Source organism: Erinaceus europaeus, chromosome 5, assembly GCF_950295315.1.
Source record: "Erinaceus europaeus chromosome 5, mEriEur2.1, whole genome shotgun sequence".
Classification (NCBI taxonomy): Eukaryota; Metazoa; Chordata; class Mammalia; order Eulipotyphla; family Erinaceidae; genus Erinaceus; species Erinaceus europaeus.
This window is the reverse complement of record NC_080166.1, coordinates 129,161,966-129,188,887: the sequence shown is the minus strand read 5'-3', so window position 1 is coordinate 129,188,887 and position 26,922 is coordinate 129,161,966. Positions and strand designations below refer to the sequence as shown.

General features: G+C 47.3%; 1 protein-coding gene across 4 annotated transcripts in view; it reads right to left on the bottom strand.

Annotated features, from left to right (window-relative positions):
- CLYBL (citramalyl-CoA lyase) overlaps positions 1–26,922 on the bottom strand; it is a 281,736-nt gene that overhangs the window by 128,111 nt on the left and 126,703 nt on the right. For all 4 annotated transcript variants that reach the window (XM_060191823.1, XM_060191822.1, XM_060191821.1 and 1 more), the window contains one exon: positions 119–308. In XM_060191823.1, coding sequence (XP_060047806.1) covers positions 119–308 — 190 coding nt within the window. The remainder of the gene's footprint in view (positions 1–118; positions 309–26,922) is intronic.

Below are 26,922 nucleotides of genomic sequence, written 5' to 3'. Positions count from 1 at the left end.
AGCCTTCTTTTAAAGCTGTCAAGTGCTTTTCCTTAAGACATGCGCCTTGCTAGACGATAGTGTTGTGGCACATCCCCCCCCCCCGCCAGCCGCCGCTCAGCCGCTGCGAAGGCCTCACCTTCTTGCTCAGGGCCACCCCGTCCTCGCAGTCCAACACCGCGCAGTCCACGCTCAGCATCGGGATCTTCCGGATTTTCTGCTCATCGTTGCCCGGCACGTAGAGCACCGCCCTCCGGGGCACGTACCTGGGCTGGGGGTTGGCGCTGTGTTCGCCCCGTCGGGGGCCAGGGGCAGCCAGTGCCACCTTCCTGCAGGAGAGAGGACACGGGGGTCAGCGCAGCGCAGGGCTCCTCCACAAACTCAGACCTTACTCTTCTGTTTTCTTGAATATTATATTTATTTTATTTTTATTTTTGTATTGGCTAGAGACAGCCAGAAATCAAGAGGGAAGGGAATGACAGAGAGGGAGAGAGACAGAGAGACACCTGCAGCCCTGCTTTACCACTTGCAAAGCTTTCCCTATGCAAGTGTGGACCGGGGGCTTGAACCCGGGTCCTTGAGCACTGTAACATGTGCGCCCAACCAGGTGTATCACCACTCGGCCACTATATTTATTTTAATGAAACACACACAGAGAGAGAGAGAGAGAGAGAGAGAGAGAGAGAACAGAGCACTGTTCAGCTATGGCAGATGGCAGTGCTGAGGATTGAGCCTGGAAAGCAATAATGACGACCACGACAGGTCTGTAAAATCATGTTGCCTTGGTGGTCTCCCCACCCCCACCCCCACCCCCACCCAGAGTCAGGGCCTAGTGCATTCACAATTTCCCTGCTCTGGGCCGCCTTTTCACCTAGATAGACAAGAGACAGAGAGGGACAGAGACAGGGAGAGACATATGGCACTTCAGCTTCCTATAGTGCCAATCACCTTCCAGGTGGTGCTGGGGTTCGAACCTGGGAAGTATACATGGCAGGGAAGTTGCCTTATGGGGTGAGCACTATATAAGGCTATCTTTTGATAGAATCTGACAAAAGGAGAGTATTTATTTACACATACGATTCCAGTATCAGAATATTGTCCAGGGAGCATTGAGTAGGAGAAGGAAAGAGGTGTATATCCCAAAGGTCACAAAGAGAAAAACTGCATACAATTATAAGAGAGTAAAAGTCAGAAATAGGCAGTCTTCAAAAATGTCAGATTGTGGCTCTCCTCTGCCATTGAATTTTTTAAGTTTGAGTCATTCATTTACTGATTTATTAGAAAGATAAGAAGAGAGAAAATGAACCAGACATCACACTGGTACATGTGCTGCTGGGGCTCAAACTCAGGACCTCATACTTGAGAGTTCAATTCTTTATCCACTGCGCCATTTCCCACTTTTTTTTTTTTTTTTTTAACCAGAGCACTGTTCAGCTCTGGTTTATGGATGCGGGGAAATTCACCCTAGGAATCTGGAGCCTCAAGCATAGGAGTCCTTTTTTATATCCACTGTGATATCTGTCTGCTCCATTAAATCTTTACAAGTGATTCTAAGTTCGACTTTAACAGCAGACAATTGTGGCTGGCTTCTTTTCTTTTTCTGTTGTAACATGTATTTACTTTTATTGTTTTGATAGAGATAGACAGAAATTGAGGGGGGAGATAGAGAAGGAGAGAGACAGACACCTGCAGCCCTGCTTCACCATTCATGAAGCTTTCCCCCCTGCAAGTGGGGGCTGGGGGTTTGAAGGTGGGCTGCTTGTTAAGTGAACGACTAGCGCTGTCACTGTAGGTAATTTAACTGCCTGGAACATGCAGCATCGCTTGTTCAAAAGATTTCAGGAATTTCAGAATCGTAATCAAGGGTCAAGGGGCCGGGTGGTGGCGCATTGGTTGAGCTTACAGGTTACAATGTGCCAGGACCTGGGTTCAAGCCCATGGTCTGCACCTGCAGGGGGAAAGCTTTGTGAGTGGTGAAGCAGGGCTGCAGGTGTCTCTGTCTCTCTCCCTATCACTTCCTTCCCTATAGATTTCTTGCTGTCTCTATTCAATAAGTAAAGATACTAAAAAAAAAAAAAAAAAAGATAAATTAAAAAAATTACTAGAGGGTCAAACCAAACGGTCTAGTCCTCTTAACACAGAGCCACCCATGGCTTTGTGATTCCCACTTTCCTGAAGCCTGTCCTGCCCAGGGTGGATGGAACTTGGTGTCAGGAAAACCCCAGGAAGGGAAAAGTTTGAGCCCCAGGAAATTAGAAACATTCCAGAGTTTTCCTGTTGTTTATAAGTCAGCAGTGTTTGCGAGGCACTTGGTGGGATCCAAGTAGACTGATAAACAACTACCTTAAAAAAATAAACACACGGTGATCTGGGAGGTGGCGCAGTGGTAAAGCTTTGGACTCTCAAGCAGGAGGTCCTGAGTTCTATCCCCAGCAGCACATGTGCCAGAGTGATGTCTGGTTCTTTCTCTCTCATCCTATCTTTCTCATTAATAAATAAATAAAATCTTAAATAAAAAGAGAAAAGAAACACACAGGGGAAAAAAAAAGAAAGGCAGAAAGAAAGGAAATATCCAGAGGGGCCAGTGGTGCCATAACCACTTGAGTGCACATGTTACCGTGTGCAGAGACCCAGGTTCAAGCCCCCACTCCCCACCTGCAGGGGAGAAGCTTCATGAGTGAGAAAGCAGTGCTGCAGGTCTCTCTCTCCCACCTCTCTCAATTTCTCTCCATCCTATCAAGTGTAATAGAAAGGGAAAGAGAGGGAGCTGGGGCGGTGGCGCAGCAGGTTAAGCACACGTGGTGCGAAGCGCAAGGACCACCATAAAGATCCCGGTTCCAGCCCCACGGGTGGTGAAGCAGGTCTGCAGGTGTCTGTCTTTCTCTCCCCCCTCTGTCTTCCCCTCCTCTCTCTAGTTCTCTCTGTCCTATCCAACAACGATGACATCAATAACACCAACAATAACAACAACAACAATAAACAAGGGCAACAAAAGGGAAAAATAAATTTAAAAAAAGGAAAAAAGAGTTAAGCGCAGGTGGCGCAAAGCACAAGGACCGGCATAAGGATCCCGGTTCGAACCCCGGCTCCCCACCTGCAGGGGAGTCGCTTCACAGGCGGTGAAGCAGGTCTGCAGGTGTCTATCTTTCTCTCCTCCTCTCTGTCTTCCCCTCCTCTCTCCATTTCTCTCTGTCCTATCCAACAACGACAACAACAATAATAACTACAATAATAAAACAACAAGGGCAACAAAAGGGAATAAATAAATAAATAAATATTTAAAAAAAAAAAAAAAGGAAAAAAGAAAGGTAAAGATGGCCGCCAGTAATGTTCAACTTATGCTGGCACCAGGACGTGGAAACAACCCCGGTAACAATAGAAAGTAATAAAAAATGAAAAAATAAATATTTTTTTAAAAGACAACTATGGGAGTTTCTTAGTGGCTCTCACTACCTCCACTCTGTTCTTTTCTTCTTAAAAAAAAAAATCTCTTTAATGATTTAGATGATGACTGAATCACAATAAAGCATAGCTCAATTATGAATCACGAGAATGAGAGTGAGACGCAGGGCATCGCTCTGGGGCATACGCAGTACCGGGAACAGAACTCGGGACCTCATTCCTGAAGTCCTTGCTCTGCCGCTGTGGCGCCCACCTCCCTGGTCACTGTGTTCTTTTCTCCCTTCCACCATTCCACTCATCCATCCCTCCATCCAGTGTGCACTACATGAGCTCCCACAGCACACATGGCAGACTAGAGAAAGCTCCCCTGGGGCTGGGCGGCGGTGCACGCAGCCGAGTGTGTGTTACCACGCTCTTAGGACCCTGGTTCAGGCCCCCACTCCCTAGCGGCTGGGGGGAAGCCTCACAAGCGTTGAAGCAGTTGTGCAAGTATCTCTCTGTCTCTCAACGTCTCTATCTCCCCTTTCCCTCTCAGTTTCTCTCTGTCCTACCAAATAAAATAAACGTTAAAAAAGAAAAAGAAAGGGGGCAGGCGGTGGTGTATCTGGCTAAGCACACACGATACAGCGTGCAAGGTCCTAGGTTCAAGCCCCTGGTCCCCCCCTGCAGGGGGAAAGCTTCCTAAGAGGTAAAGCAGGTCTGCAGGTGTCTCTCCATCTCTCTCCCTATCTCCCCATCCCCTCTCAGTATCTCTCTATCTCTATCCAGTAATAAATAAATATATTAATTTTTTAATTTAAAAATAAAAAGAAACAGATGTCCTTTGAAGCCTTCCAGCAGGTGGGAGGATGAGAGGTGCCCTGCCCTCATCAGGGCTCAGACTACCTGCCTGCCAGTGTGAGCAGAGCTGGCCCCACACCATGAGTGCTGCAGAGAGGACATGCCCAGAGGCCCAGGGGTTATGGCCTGCAAGCCCGGCCAGGAAGGCCAAAGACCCAGCCAGGATGAAGCTGGAAGAAAGAGGAGGCCAGGTGTGCTCAGGCTGTTAGGAATAACAAAAAGGATAAAGTAGAATGACTGAGGGGCTGGAAGGAGGGCTGCCACCAGGTAGAGTATGTGAGCCCTGAATCCATTCTCCTGCCCTCCCCTCCCATCCCCAGCTCTGGCTCTCTCAGTCTCTCTCTCAGTCTCTCTCTCTCTCTCTCTCTCTCTCTCTCTCTCTCTCTCTATCTCTCTCTCCTGTTTCCTGACTTGCATTAAGCACTGACTCAAACTTGTTTAAGCTGCTCAAACTTGTTCGATTGCATCATACAGATTTGAAGTGAGGGCCCCTTGACCGCCAACATGCAAATTACATTCAAACGCTATGCAAAGCAGGAGCTTGAGATGAGCCGAAAAGAAGTCGGGTAGCCTTCTGGCGAGTTCCCTCTGCAGAGGGGACCTTCACTGACTGAGATAAGGCAAGCCTCAGTCACTCAGGTTCAGGGTTCTGGCTGGTGGTCCTAGTGGAGGGAGTGTGTTGGCCTCGCTGTGGCTCTCTGTGCTCTGCCCGCCCCCACACCCTATCTGTGTGAGCAGAGGCCTAGCTGGGCCCTAAACACTGCTGCTCACATCACCTGGGGAGCTTTTTTTTTTTCTAAATACATATTTTAATTTATTTATTTTCCCGTTTGTTGCCCTTGTTTTTTTATTGTTGTAGTTATTGATGTCGTCGTTGATGGATAGGACAGAGAGAAATGGAGAGAGGAGTGGAAGACAGAGAGGGGGAGAGAAAGAGATACCTGCAGACCTGCTTCACTACCTGTGAAGCGACTCCCCTACAGGTGGGGAGCCAGAGGCTCGAACCAGGATCTTCACACAGGTCCTTGTGCTTCGCACCACGTGCGCTTAACCCGACTCCCCCTGGGGAGCTTTAAAAAGAGGCTGGTGTGTGGCCCCATCCAATGGACGGGCTAGTAGAGTCCCCAGACTCAGCGTTTTGTTGGTTTGCTTCATCGTTGTTTCAAGGTCTTGGGGATGGATACATTCAACCAGCCCTCAGTATTTCAAAAAGTATCCATTCCCCCCCCCCCCTCTATTTCAGAGACAGAGAAATTGAGAGGGAGGAGGAAATGGTGAGGGAGAGAGAGGAGAAACACCAGTAGCCCTGTTTCATGGCTTGTGAAGCTTCCCTTCCACCCCCCCCCTCCCCACCCCGGTGCCAGTGGAAGTTGCGGGCTTAACCCTGGCCCCTCCCTGTGCACTGTAACATGTGCACTCAACCATGCCACTGCCCAGTCCCCAAAGATCTATTTATTGACTGATCAGAAGGGGGCACACCCAAGTAGAATGCACACAGTATGAAGCTTAAGCATCTGCACAAAGATCTGGGTTCAAGCCCCCGTCCCCACCTGCAGGGAGTCTGCTTCACGGGTGGTGAAGCAGGTCTACAGGTGTCTCTTTCTCCCTCTCTGTCTCCCGCTCCTCTCAATTTCTGTCCTAGCCAGTAAAGTGGGAGAAAACGGCTACCAGGAGCAGCGGATTTGCAGTGCCCTCACCGAGCCCCAGACACAGCCCTGGAGGAGAGAGAGAGAGAGAGAGAGAGAGAGAGAGAGAGAAAAGCAGAACATCACTCTGGCACACGCTATGCCAGGAATCGAACTTTGGACCTCATGCTCGAAGGTTCAGCTCTTATCCACTGCGCCCCCTTCCAGGCTGCAATGGCTCTGTTTTTTGTAAGCTCGACGGCGTCTGTGCCCACTGAGGGAGGTGGTTCTTACAGGCCAGCCCACTGGCTTCTAGTCTGTTCTCATGAGAGCACCTTCCATTTTGGGGAGAGTAGGGGATGGGGTGCCTACTTTCACAATGGAGGTGGTTGGTAGATTCCGGGGCCCCAGTGCAGCACCCCTGAGTCAGAAGCTGAACACTAAGAAATTCCCAGAGGAGCCTTAGTCTGTGAAAAATCGAGAGGGATATGTTTCTAGTGGCGTGAGCTACGGTCACACGGGTACTCATGCATGTTGTAGCACTTGTTGGAATTTTCTTATTTTGCCAGGCTGAGTAATACTCCATGGTATGTTTAGACCACGTTGTTTCTCTGTCGGTGGATGTGCAGTTCGTTTCCACCTTTGGGCGAGTGAGGATACCACTAAAAACATGGTTGTGCACATGTGTCTGAGTTTCTATCTTCATGTGATGCCTCTGGACACCTGCACAGAATTAGAACTCCTGAATCGAGTTCTAGGCTTTATTTATTTACTTATTTATTTATGGAGAGAGAGACAGAGAGACAAACAGAGAGAGAAATTGAGGGTGGAGCCAGAGAGGAAGAGGGAGAAAAAGAGAGACACCTGCAGCCTTGCTTCACTGCTCATCAAGATTCTCCCCTTGCAGGTGAGTGCCAGGGACTCGAACCCGGGTCCCTGCACATGGTAAAAGATGTGCTCTGCCAAGTGCAGCCCCCCACTAGTTTATTTTTTGAGGAACCACTGTGCTGTTTCCACACTGGTTGTACTATTAATACTTTCCCACTCAAATAGCATTTTTCAATGTTTTCTATTGTGTTTTACCCCAGTGAACCACCTGAAGGGGCATTCTGGAACCAGAAAAAAAAACAACCCTCTGTTCTGTTCTAGACTCTTCTAAGTCCGTACAAACTGCCTTCACCAAATTTTCATGGATTTCCCTAAACTCTCTTCATGTGTTCACTATCATAAGAAAGAAGAAGGAGAAGAAGGAGGAGAAGAAGGAGGAGGAAAAGGAGAAGGAGGAGAAGGAGGAGGAGGAGGAGGAGGAGGAGAAGGAGAAGAAGGAGAAGAAGGAGAAGGAGAAGAAGACAGGAGTCGGGCGGTAGCGCAGCAGGTTAAGCGCACCAAAGCACAAGGACCGGCATAAAGATCCCAGTTCGAGCCCCAGCTCCCCACCTGCAGGGAAGTCGCTTCACAAGTGGTGAAGCAGGTCTGCAGGTGTCTGTCTTTCCCTCTGCCTCTCTGTCTCCCCTGCCTCTCTCCATTTCTTTCTGTCCTGTCTAACAACGATGACGTCAATAACAACAACAATATAAAAACAAGGGCAACAAAGGGGAAAATAAAAAAATAAAAAAGAAAAAAAGAAAGAAAAAGAAAAATGAAGACAGGTGGTTTCTACTTAAGATGTACACCGCAGAAAGGTTGGGGTCTCTACTTTTTCTTTTTTTCTCTCTTTCTTCTTTCTTTCCCCCCCCCTCTCTCTCTGCCTTCAATTCCTGGGGTTCAAGTGCCAGCACTAGAAATCCACCACTCCTGACAACCTTTATTTTTTTCCTTTTTTATTTTTTATAAAAAGCTGGTAAAGGTTGAAAAGAAAAAATCCTTATGGAAAATTTGGCGCAAATCCACAGCAGTATGCTGACTCCTGGGGGTGTGTGTCTGTGTGTGTGTGTGGGGGGGTTCCTCTCTTTGGGGCTGCATCTTCAGTTCTCTCAGGGGGCAGGGGGAGCTGGCCTGTGGCTCTGACCTCACGCCATGTCTCGTGCTAATGGGAGGGTCTGGAAGAGGAGCACCAGTAAGCTGCCATGAAATTCACCTGCGCGTTTCAGCCACGTGTGGACTATTAATAGCTGGCTGTTTGTGCCTGTTGCCATCATCTCAGAAGCCTGCTTCTGTTCTCACCTGCTTCTGTTCTCACTTTGCTGAGTTCCTGAGGAGAAAGGAGAGAGAAACAGAGAGAGAGAGAGAGGAGAGAGAGAAGAAGAAGAGGAGGATAAGAGGGGGGAGAGAAGAGGAGGGGAGGGGAGGGGAGAGGAGAGAGAGAGAGAGAGGAAAGGAAAGGAAAGGAAAGGAAAGGAGAAGAGAGGAGAGGAGGGGAGAGGAGGGGAGGGGAGAGAGAGAGAGAGAGGAAAGGAAAGGAAAGGAAAGGAGAAGAGAAGAGAGGAGGGGAGGGGAGGGGAGGGGAGGGGAGAGGAGGGGAGGAGAGAGGAGAGAGGGAGGGAGAGAGAGAGAGAGAGGAAAGGAAAGGAAAGGAAAGGAAAGGAGAAGAGAAGAGAGGAGGGGAGGGGAGGGGAGGGGAGGGGAGGGGAGGGGAGGGGAGAGGAGGGGAGGAGAGAGGAGAGAGGGAGGGAGAGAGAGAGAGAGATTCTTTCCCTGTTTGGAAGAACTCGGTTCCGGTTGCTATGGTGACAGGGCCTGGCCGCCACAGGAGCTGTCCATGGACTCCAGAGCATGAGATCAGCTCTGTGCCACCCCGCCCCCAGCAGGTGCAGGGCCAAACGGGTGGGCAGCCGGCTCCCAGAGGCCAGGAGACGTCCTCAGGGAGGCGGTCACAGAGCACTTTGCCAAGGGCTCCGTGTGGTAGGGAATGGGGAGCAGCCAGCCGCGCCGCCTTGGGTCCAAACAGACACACACAGCACAGCGCTTTGTGAGTGCGCATTCAGATTCTCTCTCTGTCTTTTAAATTTAGTTTGGACAGAGACAGAAATAGAAAGGGCAGAAGGAGAGAGAGAAAGAGTGCGACACTGCTTCACTGCTTATGAAGCTTTCCCCTTGTGCCTGAGGACTAGGGGCCTTGAACCCGAGCCTTGAGCACTGCTATGTGTGCGCTTGACCGGGCGCACCACCACCCAGCCCCCGTGGGCTCACTGCTAAGGACGCACCCAGTGCAGCGGATGGGGCCATCCAGGGGCCACGGACCAGTCTCTCAAAGACTCTGGGTGCTGTTGAGGGGCCTCTCTCCCAGCCCGACCTTGCCACAGAAACCCCAGAACTGGAGTGAGCACTGGACAAGGAGCAGAGGAACAGGTGGGGGGAGAGAAAAACAAAGCAGGGGTCACACTTTCAAAGCCTGGTTTGGTAGAGTTTGAGCTGTGCCCCCTTGGCGTTGGTCACTGCCTCCTCAGATCATCAGGATGGCAATTCGCCCGAGGGATGGAAGGAAGTCTTGTCACAGAGAATGAGAAACATTCATGTCCAAAACCAAAGTCCTAGGGCCTGAGAGGAGCTCAGTGAGGAGGGTGTGTCCCTTGCCATGCTAGCAGCCCAGGTTTGAACCCCGGTGCTACATAACAGTAACATAACACCGGGGGAAGCTCCAGCACTGTGGTGTCTCTGTCTACCTGCTGAAAAAGTGGCCCTGGAGCAGTGAAATTGTGAGTGTTTCAGGAGATTCACGAGAGACCATAACTGAACCAGATGTGTTCAGTGCGGCAAGTTAGACACACAAGGGCCAGCCTCTATTATTCTATGTTCAAGGGGCATCCAGAGTTGTCAGTTACAGGGCTGGGCGGCAGCGCATCTGGTTGAGTGAACATGTGACCATGCACGAGGACCTGGCTTCAAGCCCCCTCTCCCCAGGGGAAGCTTCACAAGCGGCGAAGCAGAGATGCAAGTCTGTGTGTGTGTGCCTGCCTGTCTGTCTCCCTTTCTATCCCCTTCCCCTCTCATTTTTTTTCCTGTCTCTAGCCAATAAATAATAAACTATATTAGGGTTCAGGCAGTGACACACTTGGCTAAGTGGATACATTACAGTGCACAAGGACCTGGGTTCAAGCCCCTGGTCCCCACCTGTAGGGGCTCCGCTTCACAAGTGGTGAAGCAGGGCTACAGGTGTGTGTCTCTCCCTCTGTTTCCCCTCCCCTCTCAATTTCTCTATCTCTATTGAATAAAAATTAAATAAATACAAATTTAAAAATAATAAAATAGATTTAAAAATAGGGGGGAAAGCTTGTCAGCTTCACAGAGATGGGAGATGGGGGGTAGTGGGCAGAAACTCAGCTTGTGGGGGGCAGGGAAAGAGTGCAGGCGACAGCACACAGGACTTGCAGGGGAAAGGTTCCAGGCTCAGCTCTGGGCTTCCCCAGCAGTCAGAGCTGATTGGTGGTCGGGGCAGAAGGAAAATCAGTCTGGGGAGAAGGAGTTGTGGGGTGGGTGGGGGCAGCAGGGAGATGGCAGAGGGCCCCTGGACCACACTCGGTGACAGAGCAGACACCAGACCTCCCTGGCACAAGGGGTGGCACATCACCATCGACGTGTTGATCCAATTCAGGAGACACGGAGTGTGCTCTGAGCTAACGCCTGGGATCCAGCTTGGGTCCCCTGGCATGCAAATCCCGTGCTCTACTGCTGAGCTGTCTCCCTGGCCCGAGGCTAATGTTTCTTACAAATTGGGGTGGCACCTGTCACAGCCACCTGATGCTGTGGCCCTGGGGTGGTGGCTTCCCCTTTTAATAAGGGGAGAAAGATGCAGGCACAGGCCAGCTGAGATAGTGAGGAGGAAAAGGAAGGCAGGGCAGGGCACTTGGGAAGAAGAGGATGAAGAAAGGAAGCACAGAGGAGAGAGAAGGGTTAGGGGCCAGGTGACGGCACACCTGGTTGAGCACACACGTTACAGTGTACGAGGACCTGGGTTCAAGTCCCCCATCCCCACCTGCAGGGGAAAAGCTTCACGAGTGGTGAAGTAGATATGCAAGTGACTTTCTCTGTCTCTCTCAATTTCTCTGTCTCTCTTCTCAACTTCTCTCTGTCTCTATCTAATAATAAATAAGTAATGTTAAAAAGGGATATAGGAGGGTTCCTGCAGAGAGAGAAGGAAGGAAGGAAGGAAGGAAGGAAGGAAGGAAGGAAGGAAGGGGAAGTGGGAGAGAGGGGCAGAGAGCCAGAATTGGGGCAGGGAGAGGGAGGAGGAGTACATTTCAGAAAAGCCCCCTTGTCTGGTGAGGAAGAGGGAGTAGCAGGAGGGTCTGCGGGTCCTAAATCCACTTTCTCGCTCTGCTCTGGCTGAGAAAGGAGGAGTGGAAACCTTTGATCAGGCTGGGAGGCTGAAGAGGGAGTTACGTTTTTCAAAATTTTTAAAAATTATCTTTATTTATTTATTTATTTATTTATTTATTTATTGGATAGAGGCCATCAGAAATCTAGAGGGAAGGGAGTGATAGAGAGGGAGAGACAGAGAGACACCTGTAGCCGTGCTTCACCCACCCGTGAAGCTTTCCTCCTGCAGTGGGGACCGGGGACTCAAACCAGGGTCCTTGTGCACTGTAACATGTGTGCTCCGCTGGGTCTGCCACCACCCGGCCCCCTAGGGAGTTACTTTTCTTGGCATGACACCGAGGTCAAGAGGGAACCTTGCAGCCCAGGCAGGGGCACAAAGCCATTAGCATCTCTCCTGTTCCTGGACACTGAGCCCCCCGCCCAGGGCTCCAGAGGACACAAAGCAGCCCCCATGGTACTCATTAATGCTTAACTGAGGGTGCTGCCAGAGCTGGAGCAGAGAGGGTGCTGGGGACGCCCCGTCCATGGAGAGTTCCAGAAGGGCTTCGGAGAGAGATCAGAGGACCTGGGGCCAGGAGACAGGGCACCTGCCGATGACTCAGCATGCCTGGTAGTGAAAACCTAACCTAACGGACCTGTCAGTCACTCCCCAGGCCCCAGCAGAAAAGGTTGGGGATTTGGTGACCGGAAGCACAGGGTCAAGGCAAAGTGGGCACTGGGGCCACTCCGCTGAAGCTGGGCATTGGGAGCACAGATCCCTGAGGACATCTTTCTTGCCTAAGAAGGTGTGACTCTGCGACCAGCCGCAGAACAGACGTGCGGCAGCTGATGGGTCAGAACAGCCAGTGGGAGGACAGGAGGTATGGCTGTCACAAAGCTACACGATGTCCCTGTGCAGACATCCCCTCACTCCCGGGTGTTCTTTCTCAAAAAAAATGGGGGGGTATTCATTTAAAGCTGTAAATACTATTTTCTTTCTTTTTAAAAATATTTATTTATTCATTCCTTTTTGTTGCCCTTGTTGTTTCATTGTTGTTGTTATTGATGTCGTTGTTGGATAGGACAGAGAGAAATGGAGAGAAGAGGGGAAGAGAGAGAGGGGGAAAGAAAGACAGACACCTGCAGACCTGCTTCACCGCCTGTGAAGCGACCCCCCCCCCCACAAGTGGGGAGCCAGGGGCTCGAACTGGGATCCTTACACCAGTCCTTGGCACTTTGCACCACCTGCGCTTAACCCACTGCGCTACCACCCGATACTTTCTTTCTTTCTTTCTTTCTTTCCTTTTTTTTTTTTTTTTTTTTTTGCCTCCAGAGCTCTCTGGGGCTCAGAGCCAGCACCATGAGGCTCCAGGTTCAAGCTCCCGGCCCCCCACCTGCAGGAGGAAAGCTGTGCAAGTGGTGAAGCAGGGCTGCAAGTGTCTCTCTGTCTCTCCCTCTCTAGCTCCCCCTTCCCTCTCGATTTCTGGCTGTCTCTATCCAATAAATAAAGATTAAAAGAGAGAGAGAGAGAGATAAATTGAGAGAGGAGGGGGCGGCAGAGAGGGAGAAAGATAAACACCCACAGATCTTCCCCCTAAGTGGGGAGCTGTGGGCTCAAACCTGGATTCTTGTGCAGGTCCTTGCACTTAGTACTATGTGCCACTGCCCAGCCCCTCGAAGCTTGAGCTGAGCTTTAGGAGTATCAGAGCAAAAGTGAACTCAAGATTGGTCAGTCAGATCATCTGGACAAAAAATAAAAAACCAACAGGGGAATTGTGGTTTCCAATGAAACCATAGATGAAATAGATCTAACACACACACACACATATATATATATACAGAACTTTCCATCCCAAAAGAAATGAATACACATTTTTCTCAAGTACACAGGAAACATTCACAAGAATTGACCATATGTTGGGCATTAAAATCACAACATGCATCTTCTCAGACCAAGATGGCAGGATGCTAGAAATCAACCACAAGAAGAAAAGAAACTCTCCCAAAGTCTGGAGACTAGACAGCATGCTTGTGAATAAAATGTGGGCCATTGAAGAAATTAAGAATTGCCTCCATATCAACAAAAATGAAGAAGCCAGTTATCAGACCCTATGGGATACAGCAAAATCAGTCTTGAGAGGGAAGTTTTTACCAACACAAGCCCACATTAATAAAGAGGAGAAACTGTCAACAAACCATCTAACAACCCAACTGAACCAAGTAGAAACAGCAACAGAGAGATCCAAGGGTCAGCAGGAGACAGGAAATAGTAAGAGCAAAAATTAACAACACAGATGAGAAGAAGACCATCAGGAAGATTAATGAAACCAAGAGCTGGTTCTTTGAAAGGATAAATACAATAGATAAGCCACTAGCTACACTCACCAAAAGAAAAAGAGTATAAGTCATGGTAAAATCACTCTGAAGTGAAAGAGGAGATATTACAACAGATGAGGCAGATATAAAGGATCGTGCAAGACTATTATGAACATCTGTATGGAACAAATTTGGCAACTTAGAAGAAATGGACACATTCTTAGAGTGATACCAACTGCCAACCTTGACACAAGAGGAAATAGATAAACTTAAAAGGCCAATCACTAGTAAAGAAATCTAAAAGCCTCCCCAAAAATAAAAGCCCAGGTCCAGAGGGCTATATGAATGAGTTCTATAAAACATTCCAAGAAGAACACCCATTCTCCTCGAACTTTTCCAGAAAAGAGAAAAGGGAACACTCCCAAACATATTTTGTGAGGCTGATATTACTCTGATGCCCCAAATAAGTAAAGGACTCCACCAAAAAAACATCAGTAACTACAACAATAAAACAACAAGGGCAACAAAAGGGAATAAATAAATATTTTTTAAAATCTTTAAAAGAAAAAATTTATTTGGAGACCCCACCCCATGGGCAAGGGAAGCGAAAACAAAATTGAACAAATAAGCCTATATCAAATCAAAAATTCTATAAGGATAAATAGGAAACCCAGCAGATGGGAAAAGACATTTGCACGCTGCACTTCAGATAAGCAGCTGATATCACACATCTATGAAGAATTCATCTGGCTCAAGAAAAAGAAAAAGAACAACTCAATAAAAAAAGTGGGCAGAAGATATGAATGGACGGTTTTCTAAAGAAGAGATACACATGGCCCACAGACATATGTGGAAATGCTTCAATTCACTCACTGTGAGAGAAATGCAAATTAAAACCACACTGAGATACCACCTCACCCCTGTGAGAATGGGCTCCATCAAGAAAACAAGAGAAGTGTTGGAGAGGGTGTGGAGAGAGAGGAACTCTACTGCACTGCTGGTGGGAATATAAACTGGTGCAACCACCATGGAGAATCCTTGGTGGATTCTCCATGGATAATCCTTATGCAAATGAAAATATCTTATGATCCAGCAATTCTACAAGTAGGCATTTACCCAAAAGATAATAACACTGATTCAAAGGTATATTTCGACACCCATGTTCATAGAGCCTTTATTCATATAGTAAAAACTCGGAAACAACCCAAATGCCCTTCGACACATAACTGGATAAAAAAGCTGTGGGACCGGGAGTCAGGCAGTAGCGCAGCGGGTTAAGCGCATATGGTGCAAAGCACAAGGGCAGACGTAAGGATCCCGGTTCCCCACCTGCAGAGGGGTCACTTCACAGGCGTTGAAGCAGGTCTGCAGGTGTCTGTCTTTCTCTCCCCATCTCTGTCTTCCCCTCCTCTCTCCATTTCTCTTTGTCCTATCCAACAACAGCTCTGGCAATAACAACTACAATGCGCGCAACAAGGGCAGCAAAATGGGAAAAATGGCCTCCAGGAGCAGTGGATTCGTGGTGCAGGCACCAAGCCCCAGCGATAATCCTGGAGGCAAAAAAAAGCTATCGGTCATGCACTTAATGGAGTATTCCTCACCAATAAAAATATGTCAGGTTCTTTGGGACAATGTGGATGGAATTAGAGAAGACTGTGCTCGGTGAAGCAAGTACAGAATCGTTTCTCTCATGTGGAATACAGACAATTGAGTATACGCATGTGAAAAAAAATAAAAACTGACCTCTGTCTAAGACTGGATAACCACTCTAGGTTCTGTGAGGGTGGGGATGTGTCTTCATCCCCACCCTCACAGAAAAAATAAAAACAGACTATACTGTAAACCATTAAAAATAATAATAAAATCAGGTGCAGTGCCTGAAAAAGTAAAATAAAAATTAGAAAGATCAGTCAGTGTCTCTAACTTTTTTTATCCCCTTTTGTTGCCCTTGTTGTTTTATTGTTGTAGTTGTTACTGTTGTTATTGATGTCATTGTTGTTGGACAGGACAGAGAGAAATGGAGAGAGGAAGGGAAGACAGAGGGGAGGAGAGAAAGACAGACACCTGCAGACCTGCTTCACTGCCTGTGAAGTGACCCCCCCCCCCGCAGGTGGAGAGCCGGGGGCTCAAACCGGGATCCTTATGCCGGTCCTTGCACCTTACACCACGTGTGCTCAACCCACTGCACTACCACCCGACTCCCTCTAACTTTTTTTTTTTTAAGGTCACAAAAGAGGACTGTCGGTCTGATAGATCTGACCACGGATTCTTTCACAGAGTTTTGCTCACTGTCTGAAACCTGTCTCTCAGGCCTGAACTGTGTGGTGTGAACAGCAGCACCTTACAGGATTTCTTTTCTCCTTCAGGAAAGGGCCCATCAATTTCCAGCAGCTATTTCTCTCAACACTTTGCCTGCCTGCCTGACTTCCTCCTTTCCTTGCTCTTCCTTCCCCTTTCTTCCTTTCTCCTTCTCTCTCTCTTACTCTCTCACTCTCTCCCTTTATTTCCTGCCTTTTTTCTCTCTTTCCTCCTTTCTCCTGTGACTATCATGAAGATGGTCTGGGCTAATGGGATCTCTCTCCCTCAATCTCTCTCTCTTGATCTCCCTCCCCCCCCCCCCCACCATGCTAGCACCTCTCTATAATTCCTTGAAGTGTTTCAAAGGAAAGAGGTAGAGCTCTGACATGGCTCTGCTACTCCGGCCCTGGGTGATCCTCATTTGTAGATTTCAGGGAGGATTTCTTATTGATCTCTCTCTGGTGCCAAGTAATTTTTAGGAAGGGGGGGAAAAAAAAAACCCAGCCCACAGCCTGAGTCTAATTGCCAGAGCCATCCCACACACACACAAAAGCTGTGAAGACAAGCTGTGATCAGGGATCACGTGCGTGTGCCTTTGGTTGTGTGGGACCCACGGTAAGATGAAGATTGTTGTTGGTATTTTTCCCCTTCTTAATTATTCAGAGCTAAGTGTGATGAAAATTAAAACCAAACATATGGATGTGATCAAGAAAGGCTTTTTCTAACAATTTTTTTAAAAAGAATGTTTAATGGGCTATAGGCACTAAGCATCTTTCTAAGGGGAGACATCTTGGGACTTGGTCTGACTGGGGGGAGCTTTGGGTGTTTTCCTTCTGTGCCATGCTGACTGAGACGCCAGCTCAAAGAGCACGGCAACTTCTCCCTCTCCCTTTTTCTATACTGGGAGTGGTGAGTGGGGTTCTCACTCTGACTGAACATGGACTCTTTCCTGGTTTTTAGTTTGCCAGACTTAGAAAGTCTCACCTTGGGCATTGAGTGGTGGCGTACCTGGTTGAGTACACATGTTGCAATGCTCAAGGACCCGGGTTCAAGCCCCCAGTCCCCACCTGCAGGGGGAAGGCTTCACGAGTGGTATAGCAGATACTTCTCTTAACATTTCAGCCTACCTGCAGGTGTTTCTCTCTCTGTCTCTTTCCCTCTTCCCTCTCAATTTCTGGCTCTCTCTATCCAATAAATAAAGATAATTAAAAAAGAAAATCTAAAAAAAATATAGAAGGTCTCACCTTTATTGTAAATCCAAAGAGAAAAAGATTGAAAGGGAGGAGGCGACTCTTTTCCATAAGCTGGGTGTCCCTAATAATTCAAGTATGAACCCAGTGAAATAGCTCACCTGGATAGTTCATGGCTGGGCCATAAGCGAGGTTTGACCCAGGTTTGAGGCCAGCCCGCACGGCACTGGAGGGAGCTTCAGGCTCTGGACTCTCGCTCTCTCGCTCTCTCTAAATATCTAAAAGAAATATAGTAACCCATGTGTGGCTGGTGTGTGTCAGAAGCCCGTGGGTCCTTAGACATGCCAGCAGAGGAGACGGGAGGTGATGCAGAGTTCCAGGTAAACCAGACAGTCTTCTGCATGCGGCTGTCAAATACACTTGCTATTAATAGTTTCCAAAGCTAATCTGCTGAATTGTTTGATAGATAAACAAAGCACTGAACTGTCAACAACAACAACAAAGGCTAATTCTCCTCCACTCATGACAACTGTGGAGAGAGAGAGACGGGCTCCTGAAATTCTGTAGCACTGCAAACTCATGGCAGGTCAGTGCAATTTGTCTGAAAATATTTTTTGAAAGAAAAAGGGAAGGAGAGAGAGAGAACAGCTCCAAAGCTTACGTTAATAAAATTTGTCTTAAAAAAAAATTTTTTTTCCAGAGCAGTGGTCAGCTCTGGTTTATGGTGGTGTGGGGCATTGAACCTGGGACTTTGGAGCCTCAGGCATGAGAGTCTCTTTACATACCCCCCCAAAAAAAAAAAACTCTGAAAGAAAATAAGGGGAGATAGAAAGTTTCTCTCGGTGCGGTGGAGGCCAGGTCCCAACCTGGGAGGTACACATGGCAGAGAAGGACACTATCCAAGTGAGCTATTCCAACAGCCTTAAACATTTTTAAAAGGAAAAAGACAGAGCAATCTTTCCCTTCCAATCTAAATATCTCTCTCCTTCTCTCTCTCTCCATCGTGTGAGGATACAATTCCAATAAGCAAATTGCCATCTGTGATGCAGGAAGTTTCTCCCCAGAAACCAAACTGCTTGGCACCTTCATCTGGACTTCCAGCCTCCAGAATTGTGATGTATTAACCCACACAAAAAATCGAATCTTCTGTCTAGACCAACACTGACATCTTCTCCCTCTGGAATGTCCTCATGATATGCTAAGAGGCAGAGACCCGGATCTCCAGTTGGGTGGCAGGGGGCAGGTGATTTGAGGCTGCAAAGCTGTTGCAGGTGTCCATGTCCGAAATGTTCCCTTCTCTGCCTCTGGTTTTAGAACTCTAGCCAAGGACAGAGGGACGCTGTTAGGAGACTAGAGACAGCCATTCTCAGCTGGAACAAGCCTGTCACATTTCCCAGAGTCCTCCTTGTTCCACTCTCTAGTCTCCAGTCTTCCTGTGTGCCTCCCAAGCTTCTTGCTGTCTCCGCACTGGGGATTATTTTTTTATTTTAATTTTAATTTTTTTTTTTGGATAGAGAGATAAATTGAGAGGGAAGGGGAGCTAGCTTCTCTCCTGCAGGTGAGGACCAGAGGCTTGAACCCAGGTCTTTGCACAGTGTATTGTGTATGCTCAATCACCTGGCCCCAGGAATTCTTTTCATTTTTAACATTTTTTCTTGCTGTCAGGGTTTTTGCTGGGACTCTGTGGGTGTAGGATGGATCTCTTGCTCACAGGGGTCTTTTTCATTTTTCCTTTCCTCTCCTTTATTCCCCCTCCCTCCCTTCTTTCCTTTCTTCCTCCCTCCCTTTCTTCCCTGCATTCTTTCCTAGAAACAGAAATTTAAGGGTGCAGGAAAGATAGAGAGAAAAACCTGCAACCCTGCTTCACCACTCATGAAGCATCCCCAGTGCAGGTGAGGAACGGGGGCTTGAACCCAGGTCCTCGTACCGTGCAATGTGTGCACTCAGCCAGGGGCACCACACCACCAGGCCCCCTTCAATGGGGATTCCTTGCCAACCGCAAACTCCAAAGCCTGTTTCCAGGGGAGTACCTTGCCACCTGTCTCCATGGGTGGGGCCTCATGCATCTGTCCCTCGGGGGGGGGGGTCCACCAGCACCCACTTCCTCTGCCAGTTGCTGGCACTGGGCCCCCCCACCCCAGAGGACGGAGCAGGCCCTCCCTCTCTAAACTGTGGGACAGAAATGAGGGACTCTGTTCACCACCCGAATGAGATCAGAACTTTGCAGCAGTTCGCCACAGGCATCCAGCCCTCAAAAGAAAGCCAAGCAAGGAAGCAAAACCCGAGGACTCTGTTTTCCCCCCAATTCCTGCAAAACCAAGAGACTGTAATAACAGCCCCAAAGGTCCTGTGTGTACATGTGTGTATGTGTGTGGGGGGGAAGATGGGGGGAGTGACAGGATATTAAATTACACAATACAAACATCTGCATGGTAATTTCCACTAATTAAGAAAAGAAGATATAAGTTGTTTGTTATAAACACCACCAGGTCTTGAGCAAACACCCAGGGCTCAGCACAGAGCGGAGCCAAGCACCAGAAGCACTCTCTGAAGTGATCTCACTTCATCACACATGCTAATAATCCCAGTGATGCAGCCTGCGTTCTATTCATTTGTTCTGGGCTTGTTTCTCAAACAATTAGCACTAATGAATGGCCAGAATACCTCAGATCATATACGTCTAATTGCAGTCAAGAGCGGTTCTTGTCTGCATGTACATTTCAATTTACCTCTGGGGATAATGTTTGTTAATTGTATTTCTTCAGACACAAGCGAAGGAAAAAGCAGCTCAGGAAAAAAAGAAAAAAAAAAAAAAGGACTAAGTGTTCTCCTTTTTCCCTTTGTTCCCACAAGAAGCTAAAGTCACTTCAAGAGCCACTTAATCCCATCATCCGTGGTTACAATTGCCTTGCGGCATCAATCAGAAAAGAATCTAAAGTAAACCGATGCGGCTCTATCACGTAATTAAAAGCAATTCAGGTGGTTATTGCTTGGGGCCCCTTGATGGGTCCAGATACTTAAAGTGGCCCTGCAGGGATCCTAAACACTGTAGTGTTGGATATTTTGGTCAGCGAAGAGAGAGAGAGAGAGAGAGAGAGACTATAAAACAGCCCGCCACCCTCCCCTCCCTCTTGCAAATGTAAAGGCAAAGAGAAAGAGTATGAGCACAAGTCTGAAGTGACCCCCCCCCCCCAACACACTTCCAGCTACAAAATGAAATAAGCAGAAGAAGCAAAGAAAACACGACGGTTGTGCAAATCCAGTCCTGGTCTCCGGAAGGGAAGGAGAAGTGTACCGACACTGGCCGGGTCTCTCGAGGAAGAGGAGACGCAGCCTCCCAAGATCAAGCTGATGCAGGCAGAAGCTGTCGAAAAATTCCAACAGCCTGAGCGAAAAGCAAACAAAACTGAAGGTAAATCTAGGAGGCGGCGAGTCCAGCAGCCACTTACTAGGGCTAGCTAAACGCACGGCCTCCAGGAACATGGTACAGGCTCCTCTGGTCATCCAGGTGATCAAATTGCTTTAAAAAGAAAGAAAAGAAAAAAGAAAAACTCAAGGGTTGAGGATTTGGGGGTTTCTTCATTTGGCTTTTTTGAAGTTTACTAGTGTTTTCTGCCGTGTGCTTTCACAAAGAGTCAGAGACAGAAGGCTGGGGAAAAGGTATGATACCCTGGTTTTGATCCTGGGCTGAAGAGTTTTGTCCAAGTAAAAACTCCTTGCAAGATGGATGTTTAGTTGTGAGTTTTAAGTCTGACCGGCATTTGCTTCCCCGTTTGTCATAAAGAGCAGGCTTCCTGTCAATGGACCAAAGAATTTCAAGAAAATGTGCTCAGGGCCCGGTGTCATGTGCTTTGTCTATTAAAGAAATGTTCAGCAGAGACACCAGAATTGAGCACATGCTGGGAGCAGGACCCCACTCCCTGCCACTAGACCAGAGATGCTCTGGTAGCAATGATGGGCACTCTCTATGGTACAGATCGTAGCCAACCTTAAGTGTGACCTGCAAATGACGATTCGTGAAAGTGATGTTGTGTGGGGAGTTGGCGGTAGCGCAGTGGGTTAAGCACACATGGTACAAAGCGCAAGGACCGGCTTAAGGATCCTGGTTCGAGCCTCCTGGCTCCCCACCTGCAGGAGAGTCGCTTCACAGGCGGTGAAGGGGTTCTGCAAGTGTCTATTTTTCTCTCCCCCTCTGTCTTCCCCTCCTCTCTCCATTTCTCTCTGTCCTATCTAACAATGACAACATCAATAACAACAACAACAATAATAAAAACAATAAAACAACAAGAGCAACAAAAGGGAAAATTAATTAAATTAAAAAAAAAAAGAACGTGATGTCATTTAACACTAAAATCACAGATGGATGAAGTGAGCTCCAGTCAGCATTTCAACACGGCATCACTCTCATGGTCCACACACCTCCTGGCAACTTCAGTGAGGGTGAACATGCAAAATGCTCTCCTGGCTTCATCTCAGGCAAACGAACCACTGTGCAAAATGCCACAGGACAGAACTTACTGAGCTCTCATCATACAACTGAAGCTAAAAAAAAAAAGAAAGCTGTCACTTAGAAAGCGTCAGTTTGGGGGAGTCAGGCGGTAGCACAGCGGGTTAAGCGCAGGTGGTGTGATGTGCAAGGACCGGCCTAAGGATCCCGGTTCAAGCCCCCGGCTCCCCACCTGCAGGGGAGTCGCTTCACAGGCGGTGAAGCAGGTCTGCAGGTGTCTGTCTTTCTTTCCCCCTCTCTGTCTTCCCCTCCTCTCTCCATTTCTCTCTGTCCTATCCAACAACGACATCAATAACAACAATAATAACTACAACAATAAAACAAGGGCAACAAAAGGCAATAAAATATTTTTTTAAAAAAGAGTCAGCTTGCTGTGTCTTAAAAAAAAAAAAACCTGTCTTTCTTAAAGTTAACTTCTTTATTAATATGCTATTTTCAAGAAGGGGAGAGCTAGAGAGGGAGAGAGAAAATGACACCTGCAGCTCTGTTTCTCCGCTGGTGAAGCTTTCCCCCCTGCAGGTAGAGACTAGGGGCTGGAACCTGGATTGCATATTTTGTGTACTCATCTGCATGCACTGCTGCCTACTGCAACTAATTTATTTATTTAATCTCTTTTATTATTATTGGATAGAGACAGAGAGAAATTGAGATGGGAGGGGGAGATAGAGAGAGAGACAGAGAGACACCTGCAGCCCTGCTTCACCACTCATGAAGCTTTCCCCCTGCAGGTGGGGACCAGGGGCTTGAACCTGGGTCCTTGTGCACTGTAATGTGTGTGCTTAACCAGGTGTGCCACCACCTGCCCCACAACTAATTTAAGAGGGTTGTTCCTGGACATACAGTGCCAGGGATGGAACTCGGGGGGGGGGGGCACCCCACTGCTGCACCATCTCTCAGCCGCCCTGCCCTGCTTCTCAAAACACTGGAGATACTAGATGCACTCAGATGGTTTGAGGTATGAGATAAGCATAGCTTATAAATTTCAACCTACTTATTAATCTTTATGCTCAGCAAGTCTTTAAGAATTCATTTGAAGGGCCTTGTGGTGGCTCACCTGATTGAGCGCACACACTACAGTGCACAAGGACCCAGGTTCAAGCCCCTGGTTCCCACCTGCCGAGGGAAAACTTCATAAGTGGTGATGCAGGGTTGCATGTGTCTGTCTCTCTCCTTCTCTATCATTCCCTTCCCTCTCAACTTCTGGCTGTCTCTATCCAATAAATAAAGATAATAAAAAGAACTTTTAAAAGGGAGTTGGGCAGTAGCGCAGCGGGTTAAGCGCACGTGGCATGGACCGGCTTAAGGATCCCGGTTCGAGCCCCCAGCTCCCCATCTGCAGGGGTGTTGTTAAATTCGGGGGCTCCAGCTGGCCGGGCTAGCATCGCGGCAGTAGACAGAGACAGACTCGGGGACACACGGCTGGGCTGAGAAGCTGCAGTTTAATCTTTATTCACGAACGGGCAAATCACCACACCATGTGCTTCTCCATCATTCTTTCTCCGCTGCTGCTGCTGGGACTCTGGACGTCCTTAGCATCGGGGGCGGGGAGAAAGTGGGGCGCAAAACTAGCAAGGGCCAAACCAATTCTCTCAGAGGTAGGGGAAGGGGACCAAACCAACACGAAGAATACCAACATATTCCCCCTTTTCTTTTTAACTAAATGACCACAGTATCAGGGGTGTGGGGTGAACAAAAACCTATATCGTACAGGCATTTTCAAAAAAAAGAAACTGGCACAAACATGGAGAAACATGGAAGCGAGTAACAAGAACCAGCGTGCTGCCAAGGGAAGGCCTGAGGGGGCCATTTTTTGCCTCTGGGCAAAACTTTATCAGCTTAAAAAAAAACATTTCCTGCCTCTGGGGGGCGTACTTGGTCAACGGGCATTTTCTAGCATGGGGGGAGGGTGAGGCCTAGAGTCCCAAGGCATGGCTGCAGTCAGTCTTTGAGAAACCCAGCAGCATAAGGGAAGCTGCTAGTTTTGTGCAAAGTGTCCGAGGTGTACCAGTGAGTCCGATAGAAGTCCAAAGCAGATGTCCACGGAAGAATTGCCAAGGGGTGAATTGTTGTACGTCTGTCTCTATGGGGAATGTCAGCCATCGGAATTCTGCTTTTCTGTAGAGAACTTGACAGCTGCAATTCACTTACTTATGAAACAAAACTTGTAGCAGGTTAGAAGTTTACCACAGAAAAGAGTTCTGCCAATATTTTCCTCTAAGTATCTGATAGTTTCTGGTATAACATCCAAGTCCTTGATCCACGTGGAATTTACTTTTGTATTCGGTGAAATACAGTGATTCAGTTTCATTCTTCTGCATGTTTCAACCCATTGTTTCCAACACCATTTGTTGAAGAGACTCTGCTTTCCCCATGTAATAGTCTGGGCCCCTTTGTCAAAGATTAGATGTCCATAGGTGTGGGGCCTCATTTCTGGGCTCTCAATTCTATTCCACTGGTCAGTGTGTCTATTCATGTTCCAGTACCAAGAAGTTTTGATGACAATGGCCCTATAATACAGTTTGAGATCTGGGAGTTTGATCTTCTGGTTCTGTTCTTTTTTCTCAAGATTGTTTTGGCAATTCTAGGTCTTTTCTGGTTCCAGATAAACATTTGTAGCATTTTTTCTATTCTCCTAAAAAGTGTGCTTGGGATCTTGATGGGGATAGCATTAAATTTGTAGATGGCTCTGGGTAATATATTCATTTTGATGATGTTACTTTTTCCAACCCATGAACATGGAATATCTTTCCACTTCTTTGTGTCTTTTTCAGTTTCTTTGAGTAGTGACTCATAATTTTCAGTATACAAGTCTTTCACTTCTTTGGTTAGGTTTACTCCTAGATATTTTATTGTTTTTGTTGCTATAATAAAAGGAATTGATTTCTGGATTTCATGTTCTTCTAACTTAGTGTTTGCATAGAGGAATGCCACTGACTTTTGAATGTTAATTTTGTAGCCTGACACCTTACTGTATTGCCTGATGATTTCCAAAAGCTTCTTGCTGGATTCCTTAGGTTTTTCTATGTATACTATCATGTCATCTGCAAATAAGGAGAGTTTGACTTCTTCTCTTCCAATCTGTATCCCTTTAATTCCTTGCTCCTGCCTGATTGCTATGGCAAGTACTTCCAACACTATGTTGAATAGTAATGGTGATAGTGGGCAGCCCTGTCTAGTACCTGATCTGAGTGGAAATGCTTCCAGTTTTTCACCATTGAGTATGATGTTGGCTGTAGGTTTGCTATCTATAGACTCCACTATCTTGAGGAATTTTCCATCTATTCCCATTTTTCTGCATAAATTTTCAAGACATTTTCAATGAAACGAATCCAATTACAAAGAAGACTAAAGCAAGTATAAACCTATGGGACTACATCAAATTAAAAAGCTTCTTCACAGCAAAAGAAACCACTACCCAAACCAAGAGACCCCTCACAGAATGGGAGAAGATCTTTACATGTCATACATCAGATAAGAGTTTAATAACCAACATATATAAAGAGCTTGCCAGACTCAACAACAAGACAACAAATAACCCCATCCAAAAATGGGGGGAGGACATGGACAGAATATTCACCACAGAAGAGATCCAAAAGGCCGAGAAACACATGAAAAAATGCTCCAAGTCTCTGATTGTCAGAGAAATGCAAATCAAGACAACAATGAGATATCACTTCACTCCTGTGAGAATGTCATACATCAGAAAAGGTAACAGCAGCAAATGCTGGAGAGGGTGTGGGGTCAAAGGAACCCTCCTGCACTGCTGGTGGGAATATCAATTGGTCCAACCTCTGTGGAGAACAGTCTGGAGAACTCTCAGCAGGCTAGAAATGGACCTACCCTATGACCCTGCAATTCCTCTCCTGGGGATATATCCTAAGGAACTCAACACATCCATCCAAAAAGATCTGTGTACACATATGTTCTTGACAGCACAATTTGTAATAGGCAAAACCTGGAAGCAACCCAGGTGTCCAATAACAGATGAGTGGCTGAGCAAGTTGTGGTATATATATACACAATGGAATACTACTCAGCTGTAAAAAATGGTGACTTCACCATTTTCAGCCAATCTTGGATGGACCTTGAAAAAATCATGTTGAGTGAAATAAGTCAGAAACATGGGATGATCTCACTCTCAGGCAGAAATTGAAAAACAAGATCAGAAAAGAAAACACAAGTAGAACCTGAAATGGAATTGGCATATTGCCCCCAAGTAAAAGACTCTGGGGTGGGTGGGTGGGGAGAATACAGGTCCATGAAGGATGATAAATGACATAGTGGGGGTTGTATTGTTAAATGGGAAACTAGGGAATGTTATGCATGTACAAACTATTGTATTTACTGTTGAATGTAAAACATTAATTCCCCAATAAAGAAATAAATTTTTTAAAAAAAGATGTTTACCACAATTGATAACACTATCACAATTGGAAGTCTCTTCCAGCACGATTCTAAAGCTATTTAAAGTTTAAACAGTAAAATGTGGAAAGGCAAACATGAACCATAGAAAGAAAAAAGGCTTCAGGCATGAGAATTATTAGCATAACCATAGCACAATCTAAGGTTTCTAATTGAGAAGGAATTTGAGAGTTTTACATATCAACAACGTCTTTTTAACCTTTCATTACACCCATTCAAGATGGAGACACACCCTAGGTGTGCACAGGTTTTTTTTTTTTACCAACTTAGTTAAAATATATTGATATTTAAACTAATTTTTACCTCAGACTTTAAATGTAAGTTAATTTTATCTTTATGAGAATTACGTTGAAAGCCTTTTTTCATTTAACTCTGTCTGGTAAGAATATAGCCTTAAAGTTACATTCTTAACCTTAAAGTTAATGTTACCAAACTTGAAACACACACATACACATGGTCTTCAATACACAAGGAGAGAAACTTTCGTTACGAAGACATGTCATTTCAAACACGAATTCAGATCTGTACTGTCTTAGCCATTCGGGGAGTGCGTTGTCCAACGGTGGCCTCTTGGGCAGCTTCACTTCTAGGAATTGTAGGTTGCGATCTCTGCACAAATCTCTGCGTGTTCTAGCTCGTCTGCCTTCAGACCCGAGCTGGAGATCTCGGCCAGGGGGCCCAGTTTCGGCAGGGAGCCCGCAGTCTCCGGGTGGTCCGGGATCTGCCCAGACTTCATAGCACGAGGGCGGGCGGGCCAGCCTTGCAGAAGGCGCAGGCCCAGGTGCCACGGGGTGGCGGCCAGGATAGGCTGCCGCCGCCCTGCCCCATGGCCCTGCCATGTCGGCCGAGCAGCGTGGAGGGAGCCCGTGCCCAATGCCCGTGCCACGCTGTGGAAAGCCGGCTCCTGCGGGCTGGCATTGGGCTCCTGCGGGCTGGCATTGGGCTCCTGCGGGCTGGCATTGGGCAGAAACCACAGAGTGGTCCAGAGATAAATGTTCCAGAAACAGCAAAACAGTCTCATAAAGAAAGGGCAGATGCCTTTGGAGATCTCTTCACAAGCGGAAGAGAAGGCCATAGTGCATAGGTAGCCAAGTTGTCTTCACTTATC